The sequence below is a fragment of the Pseudozyma flocculosa genome (genome assembly GCF_000417875.1).
Source record: "Pseudozyma flocculosa PF-1 unplaced genomic scaffold scaffold00010, whole genome shotgun sequence".
Taxonomy (NCBI): Eukaryota; Fungi; Basidiomycota; class Ustilaginomycetes; order Ustilaginales; family Ustilaginaceae; genus Pseudozyma; species Pseudozyma flocculosa.
In genome coordinates, this window is record NW_006920878.1 from 398,886 (window position 1) to 421,262 (window position 22,377).

Genomic DNA, 22,377 nt, shown 5'->3' on the forward strand with positions numbered 1-22,377 from the left:
GCGAAGCCCCACCCGCGAATCACCTTCGCTCATCACCTCGACCCACGATACGGCAAACACCCCTTCCTCCTCTGCGAAACCCGCGCCGGCACGACAATCACGATGTCCAGAGCCTCTTGCTGCTCCCTAGCGAGGCTGTGTCTTCCGCTCGCGCGTTCGGGCGTACGTCAGACCTCTCAGCCCGTCTCGACACTCCGCCAACTCGCACACACTTGGGCCAACGCACAGGCAACGCCGCCACACGGCGCTCGAGCTCCCTTCCAGGCATGTCGTCGATCCGTGTCGCAGCTTGGCCCAGTGTCCTTGAGGCGATTCTCGACAACGCGCAGCACATTCGAGCAAGCGACGTCGAGCCCACCCCGTAGCGGTTCTTCTGGCTCGTCGCCTTCTCCTACGGCGCCACCGTCCAGCAGGATGGCCGAGCTCAATCGAGAGTTTCAGCGGAGACAGCGCGACACGTACAAGAAGCGCAACCAGTCCCTTTTCATGTACTCGGCCGCCACCATCATCTTTGCCGTTGGCTTCACCTACGCCGCGGTGCCTCTGTACCGAGCCTTCTGCTCCGCCACGGGCTTTTCTGGCACGCCGCTAACCGACCCGTCCAGGTTCGAGCCATCTCGACTGGTACCGGCCTACCTCGATCCCTCCACCAACCGGCCGGCCAAGCGGATCCGCGTCACGTTCAACGCGGACGCCTCCGACGCCATCCCGTGGACCTTTACTCCGCAGCAGAAGGAGATCTACGTGCTGCCCGGCGAGACCGCCCTGGCCTTCTACACAGCCAAAAACAAGAGCGATCGCGACATCATCGGCATCGCAACCTACAATGTCGCTCCGGATAGGGTGAGTGCTCGAGGGACGCCGACGCCCTTGAACCGAGCTCCTGCAGCCCCCAAAGACCCGCACCGCTGACGCCGTGTGGCCAGCGCGCCCCTCTCTCCCTTCCCGACAACCTCGACGCTTTAGATCGCGCCATACTTTGCCAAGGTCGAGTGCTTCTGTTTTGAAGAGCAGAAGCTGATCGCCGGTGAAGAGGTCGACCTGCCGATCTTCTTCTTCATCGACTCGGACGTGCTCGATGACCCGTCGGTCAAGGACGTCGACGACGTCGTGCTCAGCTACACTTTCTTCTCGGCCCGGAGGAATCCGAAGAACGGTCAGCTAGAGTATGTATCTTCCTTACGGCGATCTATGCGGCGCTATCTCGGGACGCTGACCGTGCCCCTTGCCTTTTGTGCCGATGCAACAGGCCGGATACGGACCTCTCCAAGTACCAGGTCGGCAAGGATCTTTAGACCTTTCCGTGTCTTCCGAATCCCCTGGGCAGTGCCCTTACCCACCTCTCTACCCTCGCGCACCGGTCTCTTTGTAATCCATCTCTTTGTCTCTCGGAAGAGTGTCTTGTGCCATATCGAAGACGAAGCAGGCGTCGGTGTGGCGGAGGGCGAAGGGCCCTGTTTCAGGGTCCAGTCACGTGCGTCTCCTCAAATTTTTGACGGGCGAGCCTTCGCCACCTCAGTTTCCCCGCTCTGCCGCTTGCATCTCCGTCTTGCCTCAGTCCACCTTCCATCGGCCACATCCCCGCTCGATCGGTCCTGCGATCAACGAAGCACCCTTGCCTTCGCTCTCTACCCTCCGCACCGTTCAGCTTCTCCCTTTTCGACCGCACTGCACCGGCAAGCGCGCTCTTCTTCCCTCTGCCTCTAGCCAACACCGCCCTCTGACTTGGCCAAGGACGCCCACCGACGTTCACCATGCCCGGCTCCTCGCTCCGCAATGCCGTGCAGCGACGCAACCACAAGGAGCGGTCGCAGCCGGTCGGCCGGCAAAAGCTGGGTCTGCTGGAGAAGCACAAGGACTACGTGCTCCGCGCCAAGGATCACAATGTCAAGCAGCAGCGGCTCAAGCGCTTGCGCGAGATTGCGGCGATGCGGAACAAGGACGAGTTCAACTTTGGCATGGTCCGGACCAAGACTGTCAATGGCGTCCATGTGCAGGACCGCGGCAACGAGGCGCTCAAGAACGACGTCGTGGCCCTGCTCAAGACGCAGGATGCCGGCTATGTGCGCCTGCACATCACAAAGGAGAGGAGGAAGATCGACAAGCTCAAGGAGAGGATCGCCATCGCTCTGCCCGGCATGCGCGAGGAGTGGCTCGACGAAAAAGAGGGCAGGAAGCAGACGCTGCAGAGGGCTGGTCTGCTGAGGTCGGAGAAGGTCAAGGGCAAGGCCAAGGCCAAGGCAGACGAGGACGACTGGGAGCTCGATTTGCTCGATGGCATCGACGACGACATGGAAGGTGCAGCGGGAGCGGGGAGCCTCGTCGGTGGCATGGGGAAGAAGACGGTCTGGCTGGACGACGTGGACCAGGCGCGAGCATACGGGACAGCACCCGCAGCGACGGCACCGACAAGGACGGCCGCGCTACGGGACGACATGGACGATCTCGACGACGACGACGACGACGACGATGAAGGCAGCATCGGCGACTTCGGATCTTCATCAGAGGATGACGCGACCGCACCTTCGGCAGCATCAGCACGACGCAAGGGAGAGGTGAGCATTCCGTTGGTCGCCTTCGATGCCTTCAGCGTTGCACTGCGACGTGCTGACACTTGGTTTCGTCCCCGTTCCCACGCCCTTCCGCTCCGCATCTCGCCCTCGTGCGTAGAAGCATCTGGGCTACCTCGTCTCTGAGCTCCGCTCTCGGCAGGAGCGCCTCGACTCGCTCAGGGAGGCTGCTGAGAAACTCGGTCTGGTCAAGGCGCTCATGACGACCAAGGGTCAGGCGGCGCGGCGACAGTCGTCGCAGAAGCAGTCGCTCACTGACGCTGTGGCGGCAGGCAAGATGACCGCCAACGGCCTGGCCCTTCCTGGCAACGAGAGCGACGACGACGACGACGAGAAAGACGGCCGAGGCAGGAAGAAGCCCGTCAAGAAGATGTTCAAGTGGAGCAAGGAGAGGAAGCGCTAGACGAGGCCGACCCGTGCATTCCCGGCCGCAGCCGTCTTTCATGTAGCGAGCGGCGAGCGGCACGCGTTCCGTGGGCCCAGCCCTTGACATGGGATATCGAACCAGTGGACGACAGTCGGTCAAGTTCTGCCTGCGTTGCTCTTGGCGTGTCGCGATAGGGATGCGCACGACATCCGGTGCCGACGCCCTAGCTTGGCGTTGTCTGGTGTGCGGGTCAGAGGGGACCACGTACGTCGTTGATGCCGTGAGGCTGACCTGCCGTGTGAGGCACCAGCGTGCACCACCAGGCAGCTCTTGTCGGACGGCGGCGCGAGGTCTTGGCCCGGCTTCTCTCGCGCGAAAGGATATTCGCCCGGCACGGATTTGCTTTGACGTCATGGGCGGCGGGAAGCCGGTGTGGCGGTGTGCGGCCGCCGCCCGAAGAAACGTTTCGGATGACCGCCGCGAAGACATGCAGAGGTCTGCCAGCTGGAGGGCATCGGCCATTGAAAGACAAACTGCCGACATCGAAGCTGGGTCTCGCTGCAAAAGCTGAAGACCGCCGACTGCCGAGGCCCCGGAGCCGTATCCATGACGTTGGGCTGTGCTCGGCCAGTTGCGGATGTTGGAGCGCCGTCGATCCGCCTCTTCGGCTTCTTCCGTCAAGGAAGATCGAGCAAAGCTTACAGCGGCGGGCGCGGCAACGTGCCCAAGCTTGTCGCTCGGCTGATCCGGCTGTGACGTTCCTCCTGGTCGTCAGCGGCGGCTTCGGACCGTTGCCGTCTCGCCGCCACCACTTTGCCCGCACACAAACAGCAGATCGAGAGAGGAAGAGAGAGGCCGGAGACGCCGAGCGGGCGGCACAGCCGGGCTGATGAAAGTCGAGAAAAACCTCCACCTCGTCGGACGGGACCCCGAAAGGTGTCACTGCTCTTCCGCCGCCGCCGCTGCCAAACCTGACGTCCGCCCAAACTGCCAGCCCAAGGCGAATTCTCTCCCCCCTCAGCTTTGCCTGCCTAGGCCTCGATGATGAGGCAGTGCCCCTCGATCAAGGCACTCGACGACAGGAAGAAGGAAGAGGCGAGAGGCGGCAGGAACGCTCGAAATCGAGCCAACCGTCAGGCCTGCCCCGAGCTGCCGCGCCCTGGGCATGTGGGGAGGCACCTCATAGACACGAGGGGCGGCAGATCAGTCGACCCCTCCTCGGTCATGACGACGCTGATCAAGGGTGCTGGGTCCGTGGTCGTGGCTGCAAAGCCGAGGGGAGCCGGCGTCGTATATAAGGACCGGGAAGAGACGGGGACCCTCGCTGGAACAGCATCACTACCACTCAACCACCTCGTCCCACCATGAAATTCTCGGCCGCTACCGCTCTCGCTCTTGCCACCGTCGCGTCTGCCTCTCCCCTCCTCAAGAGGCAGCAGGACCCCAATGCCACCGGTGGCGCCGCCGGCGCCGGGGGCGACAACTCCACCTCGAGCAGCGGAGGCTCCGAGAACGGCACCTCGACCAACGACCCGACTCCCATCCCGCTCAACCTCAACGACACGCAGATCCTTCAGTACGCTCTGACGCTCGAGCACCTCGAGGCCGCCTTCTACAACCAGAGCCTGCAGCAGCTCGGCGAGGACGCCTTCAGCCAGGCCGGCTTCAATGCCTCGACGCGCAACCAGCTCTACAGCATCGGCCGCGACGAGGCGGCGCACGTCGACTTCCTCACCCAGGCGCTCGGCCCGGACGCGGTCGGCGCGTGCACCTACAACTTCTCTGCTGTCCAGGACGTTCCCTCGTTCCTTGCCACCGCCCAGGTGCTCGAGGGCGTTGGCGTGAGCGCCTACATCGGGGCTGCCAGGAACATCACGTCCAAGGACTACCTGGTTTCGGCCGCCTCGATCCTCACCGTCGAGTCGAGGCACGCCAGCTACATCAACTCGCAGGTCAGCGCGGACGGCAACGTCGTCCCCTCGCCCTACGACACCCCGCTCGACTTCAACCAGGTCTACTCGCTCGCGGCTCCCTTCATCACCGAGTGCCCCCGCAACCAGAGCCTTCCCTTCTCGCCTTTCCCTGCTGCCAGCCTCTCGCCCGCCGGCGGTGCCGATGCCTCGAGCAACAATGGCTTCTTCACCCCCGGATCGCAGGTCACCGTGAGCTACGACAGCGGCAACTCGACCAACGGCGGCAGTGGTGCAATGGGCAACAACTCGTCCAGCGGCATGGACGGACAGACCTACCTCGCCATCATCCAGGGCCCTACCCCTCCCGTCTTCCTGCCCTTCACCCAGGACCAGCCTGTCACGCTTCCCTCTAACCTCACGGGCGGACAGATCTACGCCATCGTCACGTCGTCCAACAGCTCGGTGACGGACGACAACACCATCGCCGGCCCCGCCGTTGCCTACATCAACGTGCCCCTCCCCGAGGCCCCCTCGGCTTCCGCCAGCGCCTCGTCGTCGGCCGGTAGCACCGGTGCCGCCGGCGCGCCCGGAGCCTCCGAGACTGGCTCCATGTCAATGATGCCCACTGCCTCCTCGGCTGCCGGCTCGTCGACCCAGACCAACGGCGGTGCAGCTGGTGCCGGACCTATGGCCACCTCGTCGGGCTCGTCGGGCATGATGCCCACTGACGCCGCAGGATCTTCGTCGGCCGCTCCCTCGGCCACCGCCAGCGGCATTAGCAGCGAGCTGAGCGCCGCCCAGGCGAGCGCTAGCGCCTTCACCGGCTCCGTCGGCAGTGCTTCCGCTGCCCCTGCTCCCACGGGCTCGGCTTGATCCAAGATCGATCCCCCCTCTCCCTTCGCCTTCTATCTTCTTCCTCGTGAAGATCCTCTGTTGATTCCCTCCCTCCACGGCTGTAGCATACGACACATTTTTTGTACATCATCCTCCGTCGACTACCGATCGACCGCCTAATCGACACAACCTCTTCTAATTCTCCCTCTTCTGCCGGTGAGATGACCTCTAATGTGTCTCTGTCAAATACCGTGACCCGCCATCGTTGGCCTCGTCCAGTGGACGTGGTCGGAGCGCAGTCCCGCTGGCGTTTCCTTCCTTTCGCAGGACGAAACGCCAAGCGACACCCTTGCCGGCATGGGACGGTGAATCAGGACAGAGCGGAATATGATGCTTGATCTAGGGATCCCCCCACAACACCCGCCCTGACCTCGCTGAGCAAGACTGGCAGGGTCGGAGGGGACAGAGAATCGTAGACTCGGAACGTGGAGGGCTTGGACGTTCGAGATCTGTTCTTGATTCCCCCATGGGTGCAGGAAAAAGGGCAATGAGGAGGTTGGCGGCCGAGAGCTGGGATCTGGGATCTAGGAGCTGGGATCTGCGCGCTTTCGGTTGGATCGTTCTGTCGCTCTTTCACACACTCTCGTTGTCGGACTGCGCAACCTCACCAGCACATGCGATCCGTTCTCCCCAATCGTTGCAATAGATTGGACCACGCCGCCCTTCGGTCAGAACTCGTAGTCTTCCGGCTTGTCGCTCTTGAACACCGGCCCTCGCCGTGCTGCGGGCTGTGTCGAGACGCTGCCCGAACCCAAAGGACCGTGTCCATGCCCGTGCGAGTGACCATGCGAAGATCGGCGAGTATCTAGCTCGACTTCTAGGGGCTCCGAGTCGTTCGCTGAGTGTGAAGAGATTGAAGGCATAGCCTGGGATGCCGCGGCCAGACCGCGTTCGCGCAGGCTCTTGAGCCCGGCAAACCGTGGCGGAGCAGCGGCCGGGACTGGCGAGGCTGACGCCGATGCCGACGCTGGTGGTATTGTCCCGACGCCAGCGGCAGATGTGGCTGTCGGTGAGCGACGCTGAATAGAGGTCGTGGTGGCCCTTGGCTTGGCTTCTTGGACCGGCGCAATTGTCGTCGACCCTGCGGAGCTGATCGCGGTGGTGCGGCCTGGCTTGTGTCCTTTGCCGGCGGAGGAACCGTCGTCCATATTCTTGGGCGGCTTGGTCCTCCTCTCGCTGACGCCGCCTTCGACGTCCAGGTGCAGCGTCTCGATGACGAGCCTCTTGCGCCTCACCTTGAACGCCAGATTGTTCTCGCCCCCGCCCGCACCGCCCTCTCCCACGGCGCCGCTGCCTCCGAGTAATGCCGATGCAGACGACCCCGTGTCGGATCCACGCGCTGCTGCTCCCGCCCCCATGCCACGCAGCACCGAGGCGCGGATCGATGGGTTTGTCAGCGTGCCGAGTGCCGGCGTCTTGAGCACTTTGAGCGCGCCCGTGTAGCTCGGGAAGGCAGACCGCAGCGCTGGCGATGGCGCAAAGGCGGAGAGGGAGATGCAGGCATCAGACACGTGTGAGACGCGATGGATCAGGTTGGCGGAGACTGAAGCCGCGGGTGACGGGCTGGAGGGTTGGATGGCTGAGAGCAGATAGGGCGAGAGTGTGATGGTGGCGATCGCAGGAATGGCGGCTTCGGTTGCTGCAGTGCTACTGCTAGCGACGGCATCGCTGCCGCTCGATCCGGGTAGGGCAAGGGAGCGGATCAGGTTCTTGAGCCTGAGCAGGAAGCGGACGAGCTCGGTCTCGACCCTCTGACCCCGTCTGATTCGCCAGCAGGGCGATCCGAGCGAACGGATCGCGACGCGGAGCACGGGCAAGGGCGAGGTCGGAGCCGAGCGGCGGTACTGGCGGCAAAGGTCGGCGTGCTTGCGGATCCGCGCCAGCGCGAGGTCGTAGCTGCTGCCTGCCGTCTCATCGTCGTTGACAAAAGGGTCGAGTTCGTCGAAGTCGATCTCGACCGTTTCGAGAAAGCCGTCGGCCTTGGCCTTGGACAGCAGACGAGGCGACATGCGTCGAGAGAGGTCGAATATCGAACAGAACGCTTCGGCCTCATCTGTTTGTCGGACGAGTAGAGAGAAGGGCTGTCAGCGCGGTGTTCCGCCTGCCGCCGCCATTGTGCGTCTCTGCCCAAGCGCACCTTTCCCCTTTGACGAATCTTCGACTGTGGTCTTGAACTGGGTCATCTTCTCATAGCGCCATGCGATCTTCATCTCCCTGTTGCTCTGTGGATCCGTATCGGCCGCTCTGCCTGCCTTTGGGCCGTTATCTTCATCTGGCACGGTGCCCAGGCGCTCCGAAGGCCCCGGAAGCGATTCGTCGTCCTGTGGGGCGACTGACTCGCCGCTGAGCCTCAGTCGCTCGAGCTCCTTTTCGTCGAAATCGCCGGCCCTCGCCATGAGGCTGTGAGCAAAGGAGTCGACGCTTTCTCCGATGGCGATGCCTCTGTGCCTTGCGGCGATGCCCTGGGCGACCGAGTAGGCGAGGAGGAGCTCGGCGTAGGGCTCGGCGGCCGCGCGGGAGATGTGGTCGCTCTCGGCCCGAGCTGCTGCCGAGGTAGCGGAAGAGCCGATCTGAGCCGCAGATAGCGCGGCAGTGCCGGTGGCGGGGATGATTGTAAGAATGGAGCCGGAAGAAAGACCGCCGCCAGAGAGGATGTCGTCGAGCGCCGGCACCCCAGTGGACACGAGGGGTACGGGGGAGGAGAACGACGAAGGCCGCACGCCAGCCGGCCACGAACTTGCGGCCGCCGCGGAAGTCCCACGCCGCTTGAAGGACGACATGGTCTCGGCGGATGTCTGCCGGATGATGGGATGGAGGGGGGGGGGGGTTCGAAGCGGTGGCCAGGTTGGAAGATCGAAGGCGCCGGCATCTCCGCCGAAAAAAGGCTCCGAGCGTGGAGGGGGGCATGGGCTCGACGGGTCCATCTCTCTGTCAAGCTGACATAAGCAGACTTAGAGAACGCAGGCCTGAGGGTGGAGGCCGCCAGCGTCGGGCAGGTCAAGGCTCTGGTGATCGAGAGCCACGCACCCACCACCCAACACCTCTCTGGCTGGCCGGCTGGCCTCACTGCCGAAACCAGGCCTCCACTACCACGACCCGTTTCTCGATCCTCCCTTACACCGACAACCCATCTTCACTCTCTACCATATCCTCAGCGTCCACTCGCATCACCAACCCACTTTTGAGCGTCAATCGCGTCTCCTCGCCTGCTCTCTCGCCAACAGACTGACTTGCGCCTGCCCAGCCTTCCACCTATAACTTGCCCGGCATGAGCGGACAGGTGGACAAGAAGCAGGAGGCCGACTACACGGAGCAGGTCGACGAGCTCATCCCACAGGCTCAGCAAGCAGCAAAGGCCGGCCAGCTCCAGCAGGCACTTGAAAACGTGTTTGCGCTCGAGAAAAAGGCCAGGAACGCCGCCGACCTCTCGAGCACCACCCGCCTCCTCCTCCTCGCCGTCCTCCTCATCCGCACCACACCATCGCCCACCAGCACCGACTGGGACCTCCTCTCCGACACCGTCACCTCGCTCTCCAAGAAGCATGGCCAGCTCAAACAGGCCATCACCAAGATGGTCCAGCTCGTCATGCTCTCCCTCCACAAGCCCGTCGACCCCGTCGCCGAACGGGCAGACAAGGAGCGAGAGCAGCAGCAGCAGCAGGCGCTTCACGACGAGGACATGAAGGATGCCGACGCGGACAAGCAAAAGGACGGCGCTGCAAAGGGCGAGTCCAAGGACGACGCGGCCAAGAAGCGCGCCAAGGACGACGAGAAGCGCGAAAACGAAAAGCAGGGCAAGGAAAACGAAAAGATCACCGCGCTGATGGACGAGGGAAAGCGGATCGGCGACACGGGCGTCACCGAGGACACGAGACGGAAGCTGGTCAAGACGCTGCGAACCGTGACCGAGGGCAAGATCTTTGTCGAGGTCGAGCGGGCGCGCGTCACCCTCATCCTGTCGCAGATGCTCTACGCCGAGGGCAAGGTCAACGACGCCGCAGAGACGCTCCAGGAGCTCGCCGTGGAGACGTTTGGCAGCATGGATCGGCGCGAAAAGGTCGAGTTCATCCTCGAGCAGATGCGGCTCAACCTCGAGCGCGGCGACTACACCCGCCTCGCCATCGTCGCCAAGAAGATTAACCCCAAGTTCTTTGAGAATGAAAAGCAGCAGGACCTCAAGCTGCGCTTCTACGACCTCATGATCCGCCACTCGCTCCACGCCAACAAGTTCCTCGACACGTGCAGATACTACCGCGAGATCCACGATACCCCCTCGATCCAGGCGGACCCGGCAAAGGCCGCCGACGTCCTCCGCAACGTCGTCGTCTTCCTCGCGCTGAGCCCGTACAACAACGAGCAGAGCGATCTGATGGCACGCGTCGAGGCGACAGACGGCCTCGACAGCGTTCCCGAGCACAAGTGGGTGTCCGCTCCGCTTTAGTGCCTTTCCCATCGTGGCTGGCCTGGCCCACACATGACTGACCCATCCTCCCTTTCGCTGCCGCCCTCGTCCTCTCCCTTGGAACACAGGAACCTGCTCAAGTGCTTTACCACGCCCGAGTTGATGCGATGGCCTGGAATCGAGACGCTGTACGGTCCCATGCTGCGGTCTACGGCCACCTTTGCCCCGGGCAAGGAGGGTGACCACCGGTGGGAGGAGCTGCACAAGCGCGTCGTTGAGCACGTGAGTTCCCCTTTCCTTCGCTGCTCTTCCCGGCACCAGCGCGCCTTGGCCCTCGCTAAAGCTTGCCGCTCACATCATTGCATCTTCACCTTTGCACTCGTCCTGTTTTCTTCATGCGCGCCGCCAAACCACCAGAACATCCGCGTGGTGGCGAAATACTATACAAAGATCCGCCTGTCGCGGCTGGCGCAGCTGCTCGACCTGTCTCCAGAAGCGTCCGAGTCGTCGCTGGCGTCGCTGGTGTCGTCGGGCACCGTATTTGCCAAGATGGACCGTCCGGCGGGCGTCATCAACTTTGAGGCCAAGAAGTCCAACGCCGACATCCTCAACGCATGGAGCAACGACCTGCAGAGGCTGATGGGCACCGTCGAGAAGGTCACCCACCTCGTCGAGAAGGAGTGGGCCGTCCACCGCGCCGGCATCAGCGCAAAGGCGGCAGAGTAGACGATGTCGGCAGACTCGACAGGCACGGGCGTCTTGCAGCTCATCCCGCAGTCGCAGGCTTGGGGCCGCTCGGTGCGCATGCTCTGTAGTCGAATCGGTGCATTCGTCAAATCGCCGTCACCTTGATTCTTGTGCCTGTGCGAATGCGTCCACGGTCACCCGCAATAGATAGGCGCAGCTGCCCTGCTGCTTCTGCTGCTGCTGTTGAGGAGCTCGATACTACTCTGTTGGACAGCCGAGTCAAGTCGAGGCCCGACGGCCGAAGCCCTGCTGTTGGCGTCGTTCTCTCTGCTCCCCGGTTCAATGGCCAGCGAGTGGCTACGGCAGCAGCAACGAGCGGCGAGGCCCTTTTTTCTCCAAATTTCCCAGGCGCTTTTGCCTTCTCGGCGTTCCTTGCCTGGGGCCCACCTGCCTCTCTTTCGGGGCTGTGACGCCGAAAAAAGGGCCCACACAAAAAGCGTGCCTCGTGGTCCTGTCCGGGCGTGTGGGGTTGCGCCCGCTCTAGCGACTAGCGAAGCGGCGGCGGTCGAGGCAGGGCCGAGAGAGGGCTCGAGCCAAGAAATGCAGCGCGATCTTTTTTTGGTGGCTTGCTGTTCCTCACCGGCTGGTCTCTTGCCTCCCCCACACCACGTCACCCGCCGACTCTACGGACCCCCGTCCTTCACCATCAAATCTTCCCTGTGTCTTGTCTTGTCAGGGCCTTGCTGGGGAACGAGGCCCATGTACAGCATCTAAACGCATCTACGCCGCCACACCTTGCAACACCACCGACCGCGATCGACGCGCGAGCTCCGGCACCGACCGGCGCGCAGCCCGAATAGAAGCCTGGGGTCAAAGCTAGTCAGAGGCAGAGTCTAGCGTGGCAGTTGAGGCTGCTCGTTGGCTACTTCGGCCCTTTCCGCACGCTACATCTTCTCAGCAGATGTCGGCTGATCCGATGCGGGACGAGATCCCGCTCAGCCCGCTCTCGGGCACAGCCACGCCTCATAGCGTTCTCGACCGCATCGCCTCGAGCAGCGGCGTCACCACTCCGGCCGAACCCGACAGGGACCCCGTCGACCTGAAGCGCGGTGCGGGCGGCTTCGACGGCGACAGCATCGACGGCGACGGCCTCGATGGTTACGACGTCGATAGCGCCGAGCCCGCTCGAAACTATCCGGAGCTGGGCAAGGGCTACTACACCACCACCGCAGAGGCCGAGCGCTCCGACGAGGCCAGCTGGGCCGTGTGGATCCTCGCATTCTGCGCTGCCCTCTCCGGCTCCATCTTTGGGTACGACACCGGCTACATCTCCTCTGTCCTCGTAAACATCGGCGACGACCTCGGAAGGACGCTCTCCAGCTTCGACAAGGAGCTCATCACGTCGGCCACCGCCCTTGGAGCCCTCATCGGCGCCCTCGGTGCGGGCCTCCTCGGCGACTGGCTCGGCAGGAAGGCCGTCATCGCCATCGCAAACGTCATCTTCATCGCGGGCGCCATCATCCAGGCTGCCTGCCACGGACTCTGGGTCATGATTGTCGGCCGCCTCGTCGTCGGGCTCGGCGTCGGCATCGCTAGCATGATTGTCCCGCTCTGGATCGGCGAGCTGGCTCCGACCCACATCCGGGGCCGCCTGGTGACTGTCAACGTCGTCTTCATCACCCTCGGCCAGGTCATCGCCTACGGCGTCGGTGCCGGCTTCGAAAAGATCAGCGGGGGCTGGCGGTACACTGTCGCCGGCGGCGCCATCCCTGCCATCGTCCAGCTCATCAGCATGCTCTGGCTGCCCGAATCGCCCCGCTTCGACATCCGCAAGGGGCGCGTCGAGAAGGTGGCGCGCACCTTCCAGCGCATCTTCCCGCACGCCACCTATGAGGAGTGTCTGCTCAAGGCCGAGGTCATCAGCGCCAATGTCGAGGCGGCCCGCCAGCAGGGATCCAGCGTCAGCCTCTACCAGCGCCTGCGCAACATGCTCGTCGTTGGCAGCAATCGCCGTCCGCTGCTCGTTGCGTGCGGCCTCCAGGCGCTGCAGCAGCTCTGCGGCTTCAACACGCTCATGTACTACAGCGCCACGATCTTCGCGGCCATCGGCTTCTCGAACCCGACGGCCGTCTCGCTGATCGTCAGCGTCACAAACTTCCTTGCCACGCTCGTCGCGCTCAAGTACATCGACATCATCGGCCGCCGCAGGATCATGCTCTGGACCGTCCCTGGCATGGTGCTGGGCCTCACCTTTGCTGCCGTCTGCTTCCACTTCCTCACCATGCACACCAACAACGAGCTCGACGGCGCCAAGTACGCCGGGTTTGTCTATCCCAAGAGCTGGTCCATCCTGCTCATCCTCGCCATGATCTTCTACGTCGCCAGCTACGGACTCGGCGTGGGTAATGTCCCCTGGCAGCAGGGTGAGCTGTTCGGCATCGAGTCCCGCGCCATCGGCACCAGTCTGGCCACGGCGACCAACTGGGGCAGCAACCTGCTCATCGGAGCCACCTACCTTTCGCTCATGAGCGCCATTACGCCCGCCGGCGCCTTCGGCTTCTATGCCGGCCTCTGTGCCCTGGGTTGGGTGGCGTGCATCTTCGGGTTTCCCGACACCCGGCGCCTGTCGCTCGAGGAGGTTCAGAGCATCTTCAACGACTCGTGGGGCATCAAGGCGGCCGAGGAGCTCCGCGCCAAGAAGGACCAGGACGCCGCGGTGGCCGCCAACAAACGACAGCAGGCCGCCGAGCAGGTGCTGGCGGCCTCGACCGCCGTCGAACGCCGCCCCGGTGCTGCCGCCACCGGAGTCGAGCTGTCAAAGGGCCGGCCGGGCGCAAAGGCGCGCACCGCCGTCGGCGCATCTCCCGAGACGCCGACCTACGAGCGCGAGCAACCGACCGCGGTCAAGGGCACCAAGGATAGCAGCGGCGTGGATCTCGACGACGACGACGAAAAGAAGACCGGATCGACCGACGCACCGGTGGCCATCCTGACCAACGACTCGGCTTCCGTCTGGGATCAGACGCCCACGGCGTTCGATGATCCAGACGTCTCGGCACACACCGGAAGCAGCCTCACCCCCGCTTGGCGACCGCCGAGCAGCGGTGAGCAGGTCGTCTTCAACGACGGCAGGATGACTGGCTCGTCGCCCGCCATGCCCAGCCAGCTGCCCGCCAGCGCCATGGTCCCTCCGCCGCCCAACGACTACTCGACGACGCCTGCGAGACCCGGGCGCGACCGCTCAGCCACGACCAACTCGGTCTACTCGACACGCAGCATCCGCGCCCCACGCATCTCGATGGAGGGCAACGCCAGCCCGCTCGCCAAAATGGGCATCAAGGGCGACGCCCTCATGCTCTTCGTCACCTGCTTCGCCAGCCTCGGCGTCTTCCTCTTCGGCTACGACCAAGGCGTAATGAGCGGGATTTTGACGGGCCCGTATTTCAAGGCGTACTTTAACCATCCGACGGCGTACGAGGTGGGGACGCTTGTTGCGAGCCTGGAGCTGGGCGCGCTGGTGACGAGCCTGGCGTGCGGCAAGCTGGCCGACATTTTTGGACGCAAGCAGACGCTGTTCTGGGGCGCCGTCATCTTTTCGGTGGGCGGCACGATCCAGACGCTGACGACGGGCTTCAACAGCATGCTGGTGGGCCGCATCGTGTCCGGGCTGGGCGTCGGTTTCCTGAGCATGATTGTGCCGACGTATCAGAGCGAGATCTCTCCCGCCGAGCACCGGGGCAAGCTGAGCTGCATCGAGTTCACGGGCAACATCATCGGGTACGCCTCGAGCGTCTGGATCGACTATGGCTCCTCGTTCATCGAGAGCGACATCTCGTGGCGGCTGCCGCTGTCGCTGCAGGCCGTCATCGGGCTGACGCTCGCCCTCGGTTCGCTGCTGCTGCCCGAGTCGCCCAGGTGGCTGCTGGACCGCGACCGCGACGAGGAGGGCATGCGCGTGCTGGCCGACCTGCACGGCAAGGGCGACCCCAACGACCCAAAGGCCAAGCTCGAGTTCCGCGAGATCAAGGAAAACGTCATCTACCTGCGCAAGCAGGGCGACAACAGCTACGCGCGCATGTGGCGCCAATACAAGTACCGCACCCTCATCGCCATGTCGTCGCAGGCCTTCGCCCAGCTCAACGGAATCAACGTCATATCCTACTACGCCCCGCTCGTCTTTGAGTCGGCGGGCTGGATCGGCAGGGACGCGCTGCTCATGACGGGCATCAACGGCATCATCTACGTCCTCGCCACGGTGCCCACCTGGTTCCTCGTCGACCTGTGGGGGCGGCGCGCCATCCTCATGTCGGGGGCCGTCGTCTGCGGCATCGCCCTAGGCCTCTGCGGCTGGTTCCTCTACCTCGACGCATCGTACACGCCCCAGGCCGTCGTCGGCTGCGTGATCGTCTACAACGCCTTCTTTGGTTACTCGTGGGGGCCGATCCCCTGGCTCTTCCCGCCAGAGATTATGCCGCTTGCGTTCCGAGCCAAGGGCGCCTCGCTCTCCACTGCGACAAAGTGAGTCTTTGGCGCACGCCAGGCCGATGGCTGAAGCAGGGCTGAGCTGACCACGGTCCCACTCCCCCTTTCTGCGTTGACCCCCGGCCAGCTGGGCGTTCAACTACATTGTCGGCGAAGCCACGCCAGTTCTTCAGGAGACGATCAAGTGGCGACTCTACCCGATGCACGCCTTTTTCTGCGCGTGCTCCTTTGTTGTTGTCTACGTGAGTGCGACTGCTCGCGCCTGTCACACTGACCCGCTTGTGTTCCCGACGTGCTGACGCTCTCGAGTCGGTCCACGACGATCTGCCTGCAAGTTTGGCTATCCCGAAACGGCGGGTGTGCCGCTCGAAGAGATCGGAGCGCTGTTCGGCGACGAGGGCATCGTCGTACCGCAAGATGATGAGGACGAGGATGAGGACGAGGACGACGAGGAGGCGCAGGCGGGTCGACACCGCCGCGAGTCGACGGACGGCGGCGCCGCCCGTCCGATCCGACGCTCCATCAGCTCTCACCCGCGCATGCAGAGCGAGGAGGAACGCGCCGCCCGTGCCGCTGCCACGCGTGTTGCCGCAGACGAACGCCGCAAGTCGCGCACCTTCTTTGGCCTGGTGTCCAACACCGGCTTCCTTGGCCGGCTGTTTGGGGCGGGCGCAGACGTTGATCGGAGGGGAGAGTACGAGCAGGTCCGGAGAGATGAACATTAGGTGAGTTTGGAACGAGCTCCTCTTGACGTACACGCGCCTCGCCTCGTCTCGTCTCGCCTCGCGGTATCGGACAAGCCGAACGCCCTGCTGACCCCTCATCGACGTGACGGCTACGTCCCTCTGTCCGGGTCCGATACACTTTGACGCGACTCGACGGGATCGAAACAGGGACTCGGCCCTCCCTACGCAACAGAATCGCTTCCACTCCATCCCCTCCATCATCGCAGCGGCGGCGGCGGTGACGACCGCGACTCGCAGGAGCACGAGGATACGAGGTTCGCACTCGATCAGTACAGCGATGGCGAAGACGAAGGAGGGAGGGGAGGGGGAAACGTCGAGTCGAATCGCCACGATCAGCGGTACGACCAACACGACGCCTATGACGACGACGACGACGACGAGGAAGACGATATAGCGTGGGAGGGCCGTTGAGAGACAGCTTTGTCGACCACATCCATTCGGGACTTGGCGCGAGCGACTCCGCTCTTCCGCCCCGCACCGACGCCGTGCCCCACGGCGCAAGAGGGGCCGGATCAGTCGCTCCGCCCGTCTATGGATTCAATCACTATCGCTTTCCATGAAGAGCTCGGAGAACAGAGCCCGTGTCATCGTGTCTGGCCGTGGATCGCACGCACGCTCGCAGCGTAAAGGCAGAGGGCAGGCGGAGGAGATAAGGTATCGTCGTTGCGAGGTCATGGTCGATGTCGACACCGTCATGCGGTGCGGTGCGGTGCGGTGCGGTGCGATGCGTTACAGAAGTCCTGCGTCGTGGGATGGTGGTGGCGGAGACTGTGCGCTGCTATAAGAGAGGGGACGTGGCGATGGAGACAGCGGGGGACAGACGACCCTTCCACCGGCATCGATGCTAGATGTGGGGAGAATAAAGGACGAGGGCCTTGTAGTCCGCTAGCTTCGGAGAAGGAGCCTTTCCGTCCTCTCTCGGTTTGTCTCTTTGTCTTCTCGTCTTGTCGGCCGAGCCTCGTCGCCGCGGTGCGCCGCCGCCAGTGGCGCTGCGAGGATGGACCGCTGCGTGTCGGCCCTTCAAGCCTCGTCACACCTGGACGGGGCGATAGTAGACGGTGGTGACGTACTTGCGCTTGTAGCGCGTCGTGGTGCCCACGGCCAGTACGCCGCCCTTGATCGAGCTGGCAGTAAGGTGGTTGAGCACGACGTGGTTCGGAGCTGGCAAGATGCTGTTGTCGTCGACCGTCCCGCCTCCCCCGTTGCCCGCTGGGTTGGCGGGGGACGAGTTGAGAATCACCTTCTCGAGTTGCCGCGGCAGGGCTGGCGGGTTCGGCAACGCCGCATGCGACGTACCGCTGTCGTGCCGCTCGTGCTGGGGCCTCGAACGGGCCCCTTCAGACGAGTCGCCGCCGCCACCGCCGCTCAGCTCTTCCTCCTCGGCCTCTTGCGCCGCCAGCAACGATGCCGGAATCTCCCTCGTCCAGTCGTCCTCGGAGTCCTGGGCGTCATCGGGCCCAAAGAAGTCGTCGAGCTCGCCCCGACGTGCGGCGGCTGCTTTGCGCGCCTCCTCTATCAGGTCCATTGTCGTCCGCTTCGAATCGATCTTGCTGCTCCGATCCCGGCTGTGACCGCGACGTCGTTCCCGCTCGTCGGGCAGATCCTCGCCTGGCGCGCTCAGAGGGCCCGGATGTGCCGGTCCCACGTTGGGGATCTCGACGTAGTTGACCAGGTTGCCGTCCCCATCGGTAGCCGTTGGCAGATCCCGCGACACGCGCCACCGATCGTCGACGATGAACTTGAGCCGATGCGTGCCTGGCGGCAGGTGCAGCACGCACGAGTGGTCCCGCTTGGATCGGTGCAGCAGGATCTTTGACCGCCACTCGTTGGCGAACGTGCCCGTCACAAACACCTCGCGTCCGCCCGAAGTCCAGGTCAGTACGATCGGCATCAGCGGCGGTTGCTGCTGTTGATGCTGGTGCTGCTCGTGATGGGCCGCAGACAGGCCCTTGGTCGGCGTCGAAATCTGACTGCTGCCCGTCGAGCGCGAAGGCGTATCGGAGCGGACCGAAATGCCCTCACGATCGGCGGGATGCATGGCGCTCGTCGCGGCCTTGCCGGTCGGGGTCGTCGGCTGGTCGCTGCCGTGCGAGCTCATGCGCGTGAAGGCTGGGACGGCAGCGCTCGGCGGCGCCGAGGTTAGGCCTGGCGGCAACGCTGGTGTGTTGGCGCCGCTCTCGCCTCCGGTCTGGACGCTTATCAAGGGCTTGCGCGGCATCGTAGGCGAAGCCGGTGGCCCAACCGAGGTGGCAAATGTCGACGTCGGCGAGATGGGTCGTAGGGGCGCGACCTTTTCCGCTGTGGGCGTGAGCGCCCGTGGGCCGTAGGTCCCCGGAGTCGGCGTCGGCGTCCTGGAGTTGGCCCGATTAGCAGCCTCTTCCGCCGTCGCGCGCTCCAGACTGCGAGGTTCCCTCTCATTGTCCTCTGCGAAGTCAGACTCGCGGGCCTGGGACCGACCCCGTTCATCGGCCATGTCGATCGGCGCTGCGTTCCCGTCATCCGAGCCGTCGGCGGCCATTCTGGACGCGGCGGCCGCCTCCAAACCTGCGTCTGAATGGAGGTGCATCTGCCGCTCCTCCATCGGCGAGCTGACGCGGCTGGCGTGACCGGGGCCAATGACGATGTCGACCGGGTCGAGGACAGCAGCTGCCGCTCCTCCTCCGCTGAGCAGCCTGGTGTGTTTAGCGTCGTCCGAGAGCGGCGACGGCGACGAAGATCGCTCGTACTCGTCGTGATCCGTGGAGGCGTCGAACGCAGTTCCTAGGGGCGTCGTTGCCGATGCGTACGTGCTGGGTATCGTGGTGGGGATCTTGAGGTACGACGGCAGAGCCGCAGGCGGTCTTGAGGGCAGCGACTCGGCGTCGGCCGGGTGCGCCGACATGGGCATCGATGAAACGACGGGACTGGCTCCGCTCACTGGTGGCGAAGCGGCTGCATTCGTGCTGAGGCTGTTCCCGGTCTGCGGGAACATGCTGCCGGCCCCGCCGCCGATTCCGAAGAGGGGCAGCTTGTGGTGGGCGTGCGCGCTCACCGAGGGGACCTGCTGCGGCTGCGATGCGCCGATGCTACGTACGCTCGTGTGGCTCGGGACGGCAGAGCCTATCGCAGAAGAGGTCGAGGCTTGGCCCGAGCCTGCGGATCCCGTCGCTGAATGGTGGCTAGGTGTCCCTGACGCATAATGCGCATGCGTGGCCACCGAGGGGCTGGGGTGGGGCGATACAAAATGGCGCGGGTCGAAGCCCTGTGGCGTCCCTGGCGTGCCAGCGTCTCCTGTCGCCTTTCTGGATGCAGAGGGGCTCTTTCTGTGTTGCATGGGAAAGCAGGACAGAGAGGGCCAGGCTTGGTCAGTCGCCACCTCGACGTCGATTTCTGAGGATGAAAGGGCGAAGCGGCCATGTCATAGCAGCCAAGAGAGAGAGAGAGATGCTCACCTCACGACGGATTCCAACGCCGAGTTGCCAGAAGGCGTCGCAATCTCGTACTCTGGTATCATGCTGATCTGTTCCTCTGACCGCTCGACCTGCTTGCTGAGCGGGCTCTGTTCCTTGAGGTCGCCCGTGTCTGAGCCGCGACGGTGGGAGGACCAGAAGCCGGTCACGCTGCCGCTGCGGGAGCGAGACCTGTTTGGGCTGCTTGAGGACTCATCGTGACTGCTGATGCGGCCAAAGACGGGCGTGCCCCTGGTGGCGGACCTCGAGTTGGTGAGGGCGGCACCTGCTTTTTGACCGGTGTGAGCGAGGCTAGCGTGGGCGATGCTGTGGTACCGCCGGACGCTGGGTGAGCGCGCGCGTTGGAGGTCCGAGGGCCCACCGGCGGGGTCCTGCGCCGGATGGGAGGTGGTGTTGCCCATGCCAGACTAGGGCAGCGGCTATCGGAGCCTCGATGAAGGAACCCGTCGGAGAGTAGAGCAGTGTTGGGGTCGATAATGGGCTGGAGATGGCAAACGAGTTTGCAGCAGTAAAGGTCGAGTGACGGGAAATCAGACGTCGGGCAGTGTCGGCAGACAGCGCTGCTGTGCGCGGTGTCGGGAGTGAAGAGATTGTTGGCCGTTCAAGGTCGGGTTGGTACATACGAGTCCCCAACCTCAGCAAGGATGAGACCGGCGGCGATGGCCGGAAGCGTCCCGAAACGTCAGGTGGATCGGCCCGACTTCCGTCCTCTGCGTCGCCTTGGCACAAGCAGGCCTCGGAAGAGGTTCCGACGGCGGTCAGCGGGCCTACGGCGTTTCGGGCGGGCCGCCGGCGAGTGTCTGAGTGTCGATCGTCGGTCGCAAAGGCTTCGGGATGGGAGAGCAGGGTCGGCACGGCTATCGTACACCAAACAGGGTTGCGGGATTGGCGTCGAAGCGGGAGCGGTGAAGGATCAGGCCGAGGACCGCAGAGTAGTAGCAAGTGGACGAGGACGATGGAGAGGTAGAGGAAGAGATCGAGGAAGAAGCGACTCGTAAAGGACGGGGCCGAGGCCGGAGGAGGGCGTGTGCGCCGACGGCACCCGAGCTAACCTTGGTTGCTGCTGCTGCTGCTGCTGCTGTGGAGATGGCCGTGGCGGAGAGACAAGCAAGGCGGCGGCGCAGCGTGCAAAGGGCGAGGGGCCCCCTCTTTTTGCGTCGACTGACGGGCTGGTTGGCTGGCTTTGGGGAGGGGACAAGAGGGAGGCTTGGGAGTCGAGGACGGAGAGAGAGCTCGAATTTGATGCAGGTTGAGGCGCACATACGACGGGCGAGCTGCGCTGCGTTGGGCTCGGCTTGGCTTGCCTGCCTCGATGGTCCCGCCTGGTTCCAGCCTGTTCGCTGCAACGCTGCGCTCGCCCGTGGGCCTGCTCGGGTTGGCCCTGCCTGGCCCCACACGCACGCCGCACGCACGGGCTGCGGGCCTTCTCGCTCGCCTGCCTGTAGCGGCAGAGCACCGGGGGGCCCTGCATCGACCCTCGCAGAAGCGACCTGCAAAAGCCAGCAAGGCAGGCCAGGCTCGGCCACCGGCGGTCAGCCACCGACCACCCACCCAACCGCTCACGCGCAACTGCCTGCGTGGCCTGCCTCGTCGGCCGATGTGCCTGACGAGACGCACCGGTACATCCGCACGCACATCCACACACAGGCCAGCAGACTCGACGGGCGTAGGCAACGTAACTACTGTATGTACATACGGGTCGGCCGCCTTCGCTGCCGGCGTACGTGTTGTCCGTCGTCGGTGGACTTGCGAAGCGGTGGCAAAAGAGTAGTGTGGCCTCCACGGGGCCCGCCGGACGAAGCCGACTCGTGGAAGAAAGGGCGTCGATACCGGATCCTCGGGACGTGACGAGGTGATGCCCCTTCGTCACCACCACATGCTGCTTGCTGATGCCTGGTGGGGATCTTGGCCGGCGTCAGGGTCCACCCGAGGTTCGGCAGCTTGCGTCATACAGAGAATTCCGGTGCCCAGGCGCAGCGCCATGGCGCGCCCTTCCGCCCGATCTGCCCTCAACCTCGGTGCCGCCCCGAATCCACCGTCTCGTCGTCACCTCCTCGTCGTGCCGGTGCCCGGTACCGGTTCGTACGGCAACGTGGCCGCCGCCTCGGTCGCCGCACTGTCAGCTTTTGATGCCCCGTCGTCATATACACGTCGCATACCTCCCCTCTCCTTCGCTTCGGGTCACGTTGAGAGGGGGATGTGCAGATGAACCTCTCGCTGCCAGAAGTGGTACATAAGGCCGGACGAGGGAGACGGACGTTTGAAGTTGCTCTGACTCTGCTCATCTCCTTATATCGACCAGGAAGAACGCATTCACGCCCTCCCGCCACCGTTCATTCACACCGTCATCCCATCACCATCATGGCATCCTCGGGAGACTCTGCTTCGGCCAAGCGCGCCGCGGGACAGCTGCAGCAGGACCTCGGGAGCATCCAGGGCAGCAGCGGTCTCAAGGAGCAGGGTGAGTCGCGGTCCCCTTGCCGCTCCGTCCCTGCGGCGTTAGAGGCCATCGTCGACGACGTCGTTGAAGTCGCTTCGAATGAGCGCGCGGACTGACGCTCCCGTGGTCGATCTCCGGTTTCCTCGAGGCAGGAGACAAGGACGCTCAGGTTGGCACCGGAATGCAGAAGGCCAACGAACAGCCTGACGCCGCAGGGTGAGCGTCGTCGGCCTGCACTCCCAGTTGGCCACATCGTCCCCTCTGACCCTCGCTGTGTCTCGAAACCTTCCTCTTCCTCACACCTGTGCACGATGGCGAACGACAGCATGACCGATGCCGCCGGAGCCAAGGACCAGGTTCGCCAGCAGGCCGACCAGTCGTAAATCGACGGGCGGGCGTGCCTGCCCGGTCTTCAATGAATCGATAC

At 64.1% G+C, this 22,377-nt stretch overlaps 8 protein-coding genes across 8 annotated transcripts; 6 read left to right on the top strand and 2 right to left on the bottom strand.

Moving 5' to 3' along the window:
• Positions 1–414: 414 nt before the first annotated feature.
• On the top strand, positions 415–1,295 carry PFL1_03359 (uncharacterized protein; the record flags this gene model as incomplete). Its single annotated transcript, XM_007880876.1, has 3 exons — positions 415–843; positions 967–1,166; positions 1,250–1,295. The coding sequence occupies 3 exons, from the start codon at positions 415–417 to the stop codon at positions 1,293–1,295; spliced, it is 675 nt and encodes a 224-aa protein (XP_007879067.1).
• A 459-nt stretch (positions 1,296–1,754) lies between these two features.
• Positions 1,755–2,973, top strand: PFL1_03360 (uncharacterized protein; the record flags this gene model as incomplete). Its single annotated transcript, XM_007880877.1, has 2 exons — positions 1,755–2,555; positions 2,671–2,973. 2 exons carry the CDS (start codon positions 1,755–1,757, stop codon positions 2,971–2,973), a joined length of 1,104 nt encoding a protein of 367 aa, XP_007879068.1.
• A 1,328-nt stretch (positions 2,974–4,301) lies between these two features.
• PFL1_03361 (uncharacterized protein) lies at positions 4,302–5,723 on the top strand (the record flags this gene model as incomplete). The annotated part of the gene is made up of 1 exon (XM_007880878.1): positions 4,302–5,723. The coding sequence occupies one exon, from the start codon at positions 4,302–4,304 to the stop codon at positions 5,721–5,723; it is 1,422 nt and encodes a 473-aa protein (XP_007879069.1).
• Positions 5,724–6,412: 689 nt separating this feature from the next.
• On the bottom strand, positions 6,413–8,524 carry PFL1_03362 (uncharacterized protein; the record flags this gene model as incomplete). Its single annotated transcript, XM_007880879.1, has 2 exons — positions 6,413–7,797; positions 7,882–8,524. The coding sequence occupies 2 exons, from the start codon at positions 8,522–8,524 to the stop codon at positions 6,413–6,415; spliced, it is 2,028 nt and encodes a 675-aa protein (XP_007879070.1).
• Positions 8,525–9,012: 488 nt separating this feature from the next.
• Positions 9,013–10,872, top strand: PFL1_03363 (uncharacterized protein; the record flags this gene model as incomplete). The annotated part of the gene is made up of 3 exons (XM_007880880.1): positions 9,013–10,163; positions 10,275–10,428; positions 10,564–10,872. 3 exons carry the CDS (start codon positions 9,013–9,015, stop codon positions 10,870–10,872), a joined length of 1,614 nt encoding a protein of 537 aa, XP_007879071.1.
• A 922-nt stretch (positions 10,873–11,794) lies between these two features.
• Positions 11,795–16,040, top strand: PFL1_03364 (uncharacterized protein; the record flags this gene model as incomplete). Its single annotated transcript, XM_007880881.1, has 3 exons — positions 11,795–15,351; positions 15,443–15,557; positions 15,651–16,040. 3 exons carry the CDS (start codon positions 11,795–11,797, stop codon positions 16,038–16,040), a joined length of 4,062 nt encoding a protein of 1,353 aa, XP_007879072.1.
• A 1,051-nt stretch (positions 16,041–17,091) lies between these two features.
• PFL1_03365 (uncharacterized protein) lies at positions 17,092–19,911 on the bottom strand (the record flags this gene model as incomplete). Its single annotated transcript, XM_007880882.1, has 2 exons — positions 17,092–19,363; positions 19,493–19,911. 2 exons carry the CDS (start codon positions 19,909–19,911, stop codon positions 17,092–17,094), a joined length of 2,691 nt encoding a protein of 896 aa, XP_007879073.1.
• Positions 19,912–21,715: 1,804 nt separating this feature from the next.
• PFL1_03366 (uncharacterized protein) lies at positions 21,716–22,333 on the top strand (the record flags this gene model as incomplete). Its single annotated transcript, XM_007880883.1, has 3 exons — positions 21,716–21,971; positions 22,103–22,166; positions 22,276–22,333. The coding sequence occupies 3 exons, from the start codon at positions 21,716–21,718 to the stop codon at positions 22,331–22,333; spliced, it is 378 nt and encodes a 125-aa protein (XP_007879074.1).
• Positions 22,334–22,377: the final 44 nt, after the last annotated feature.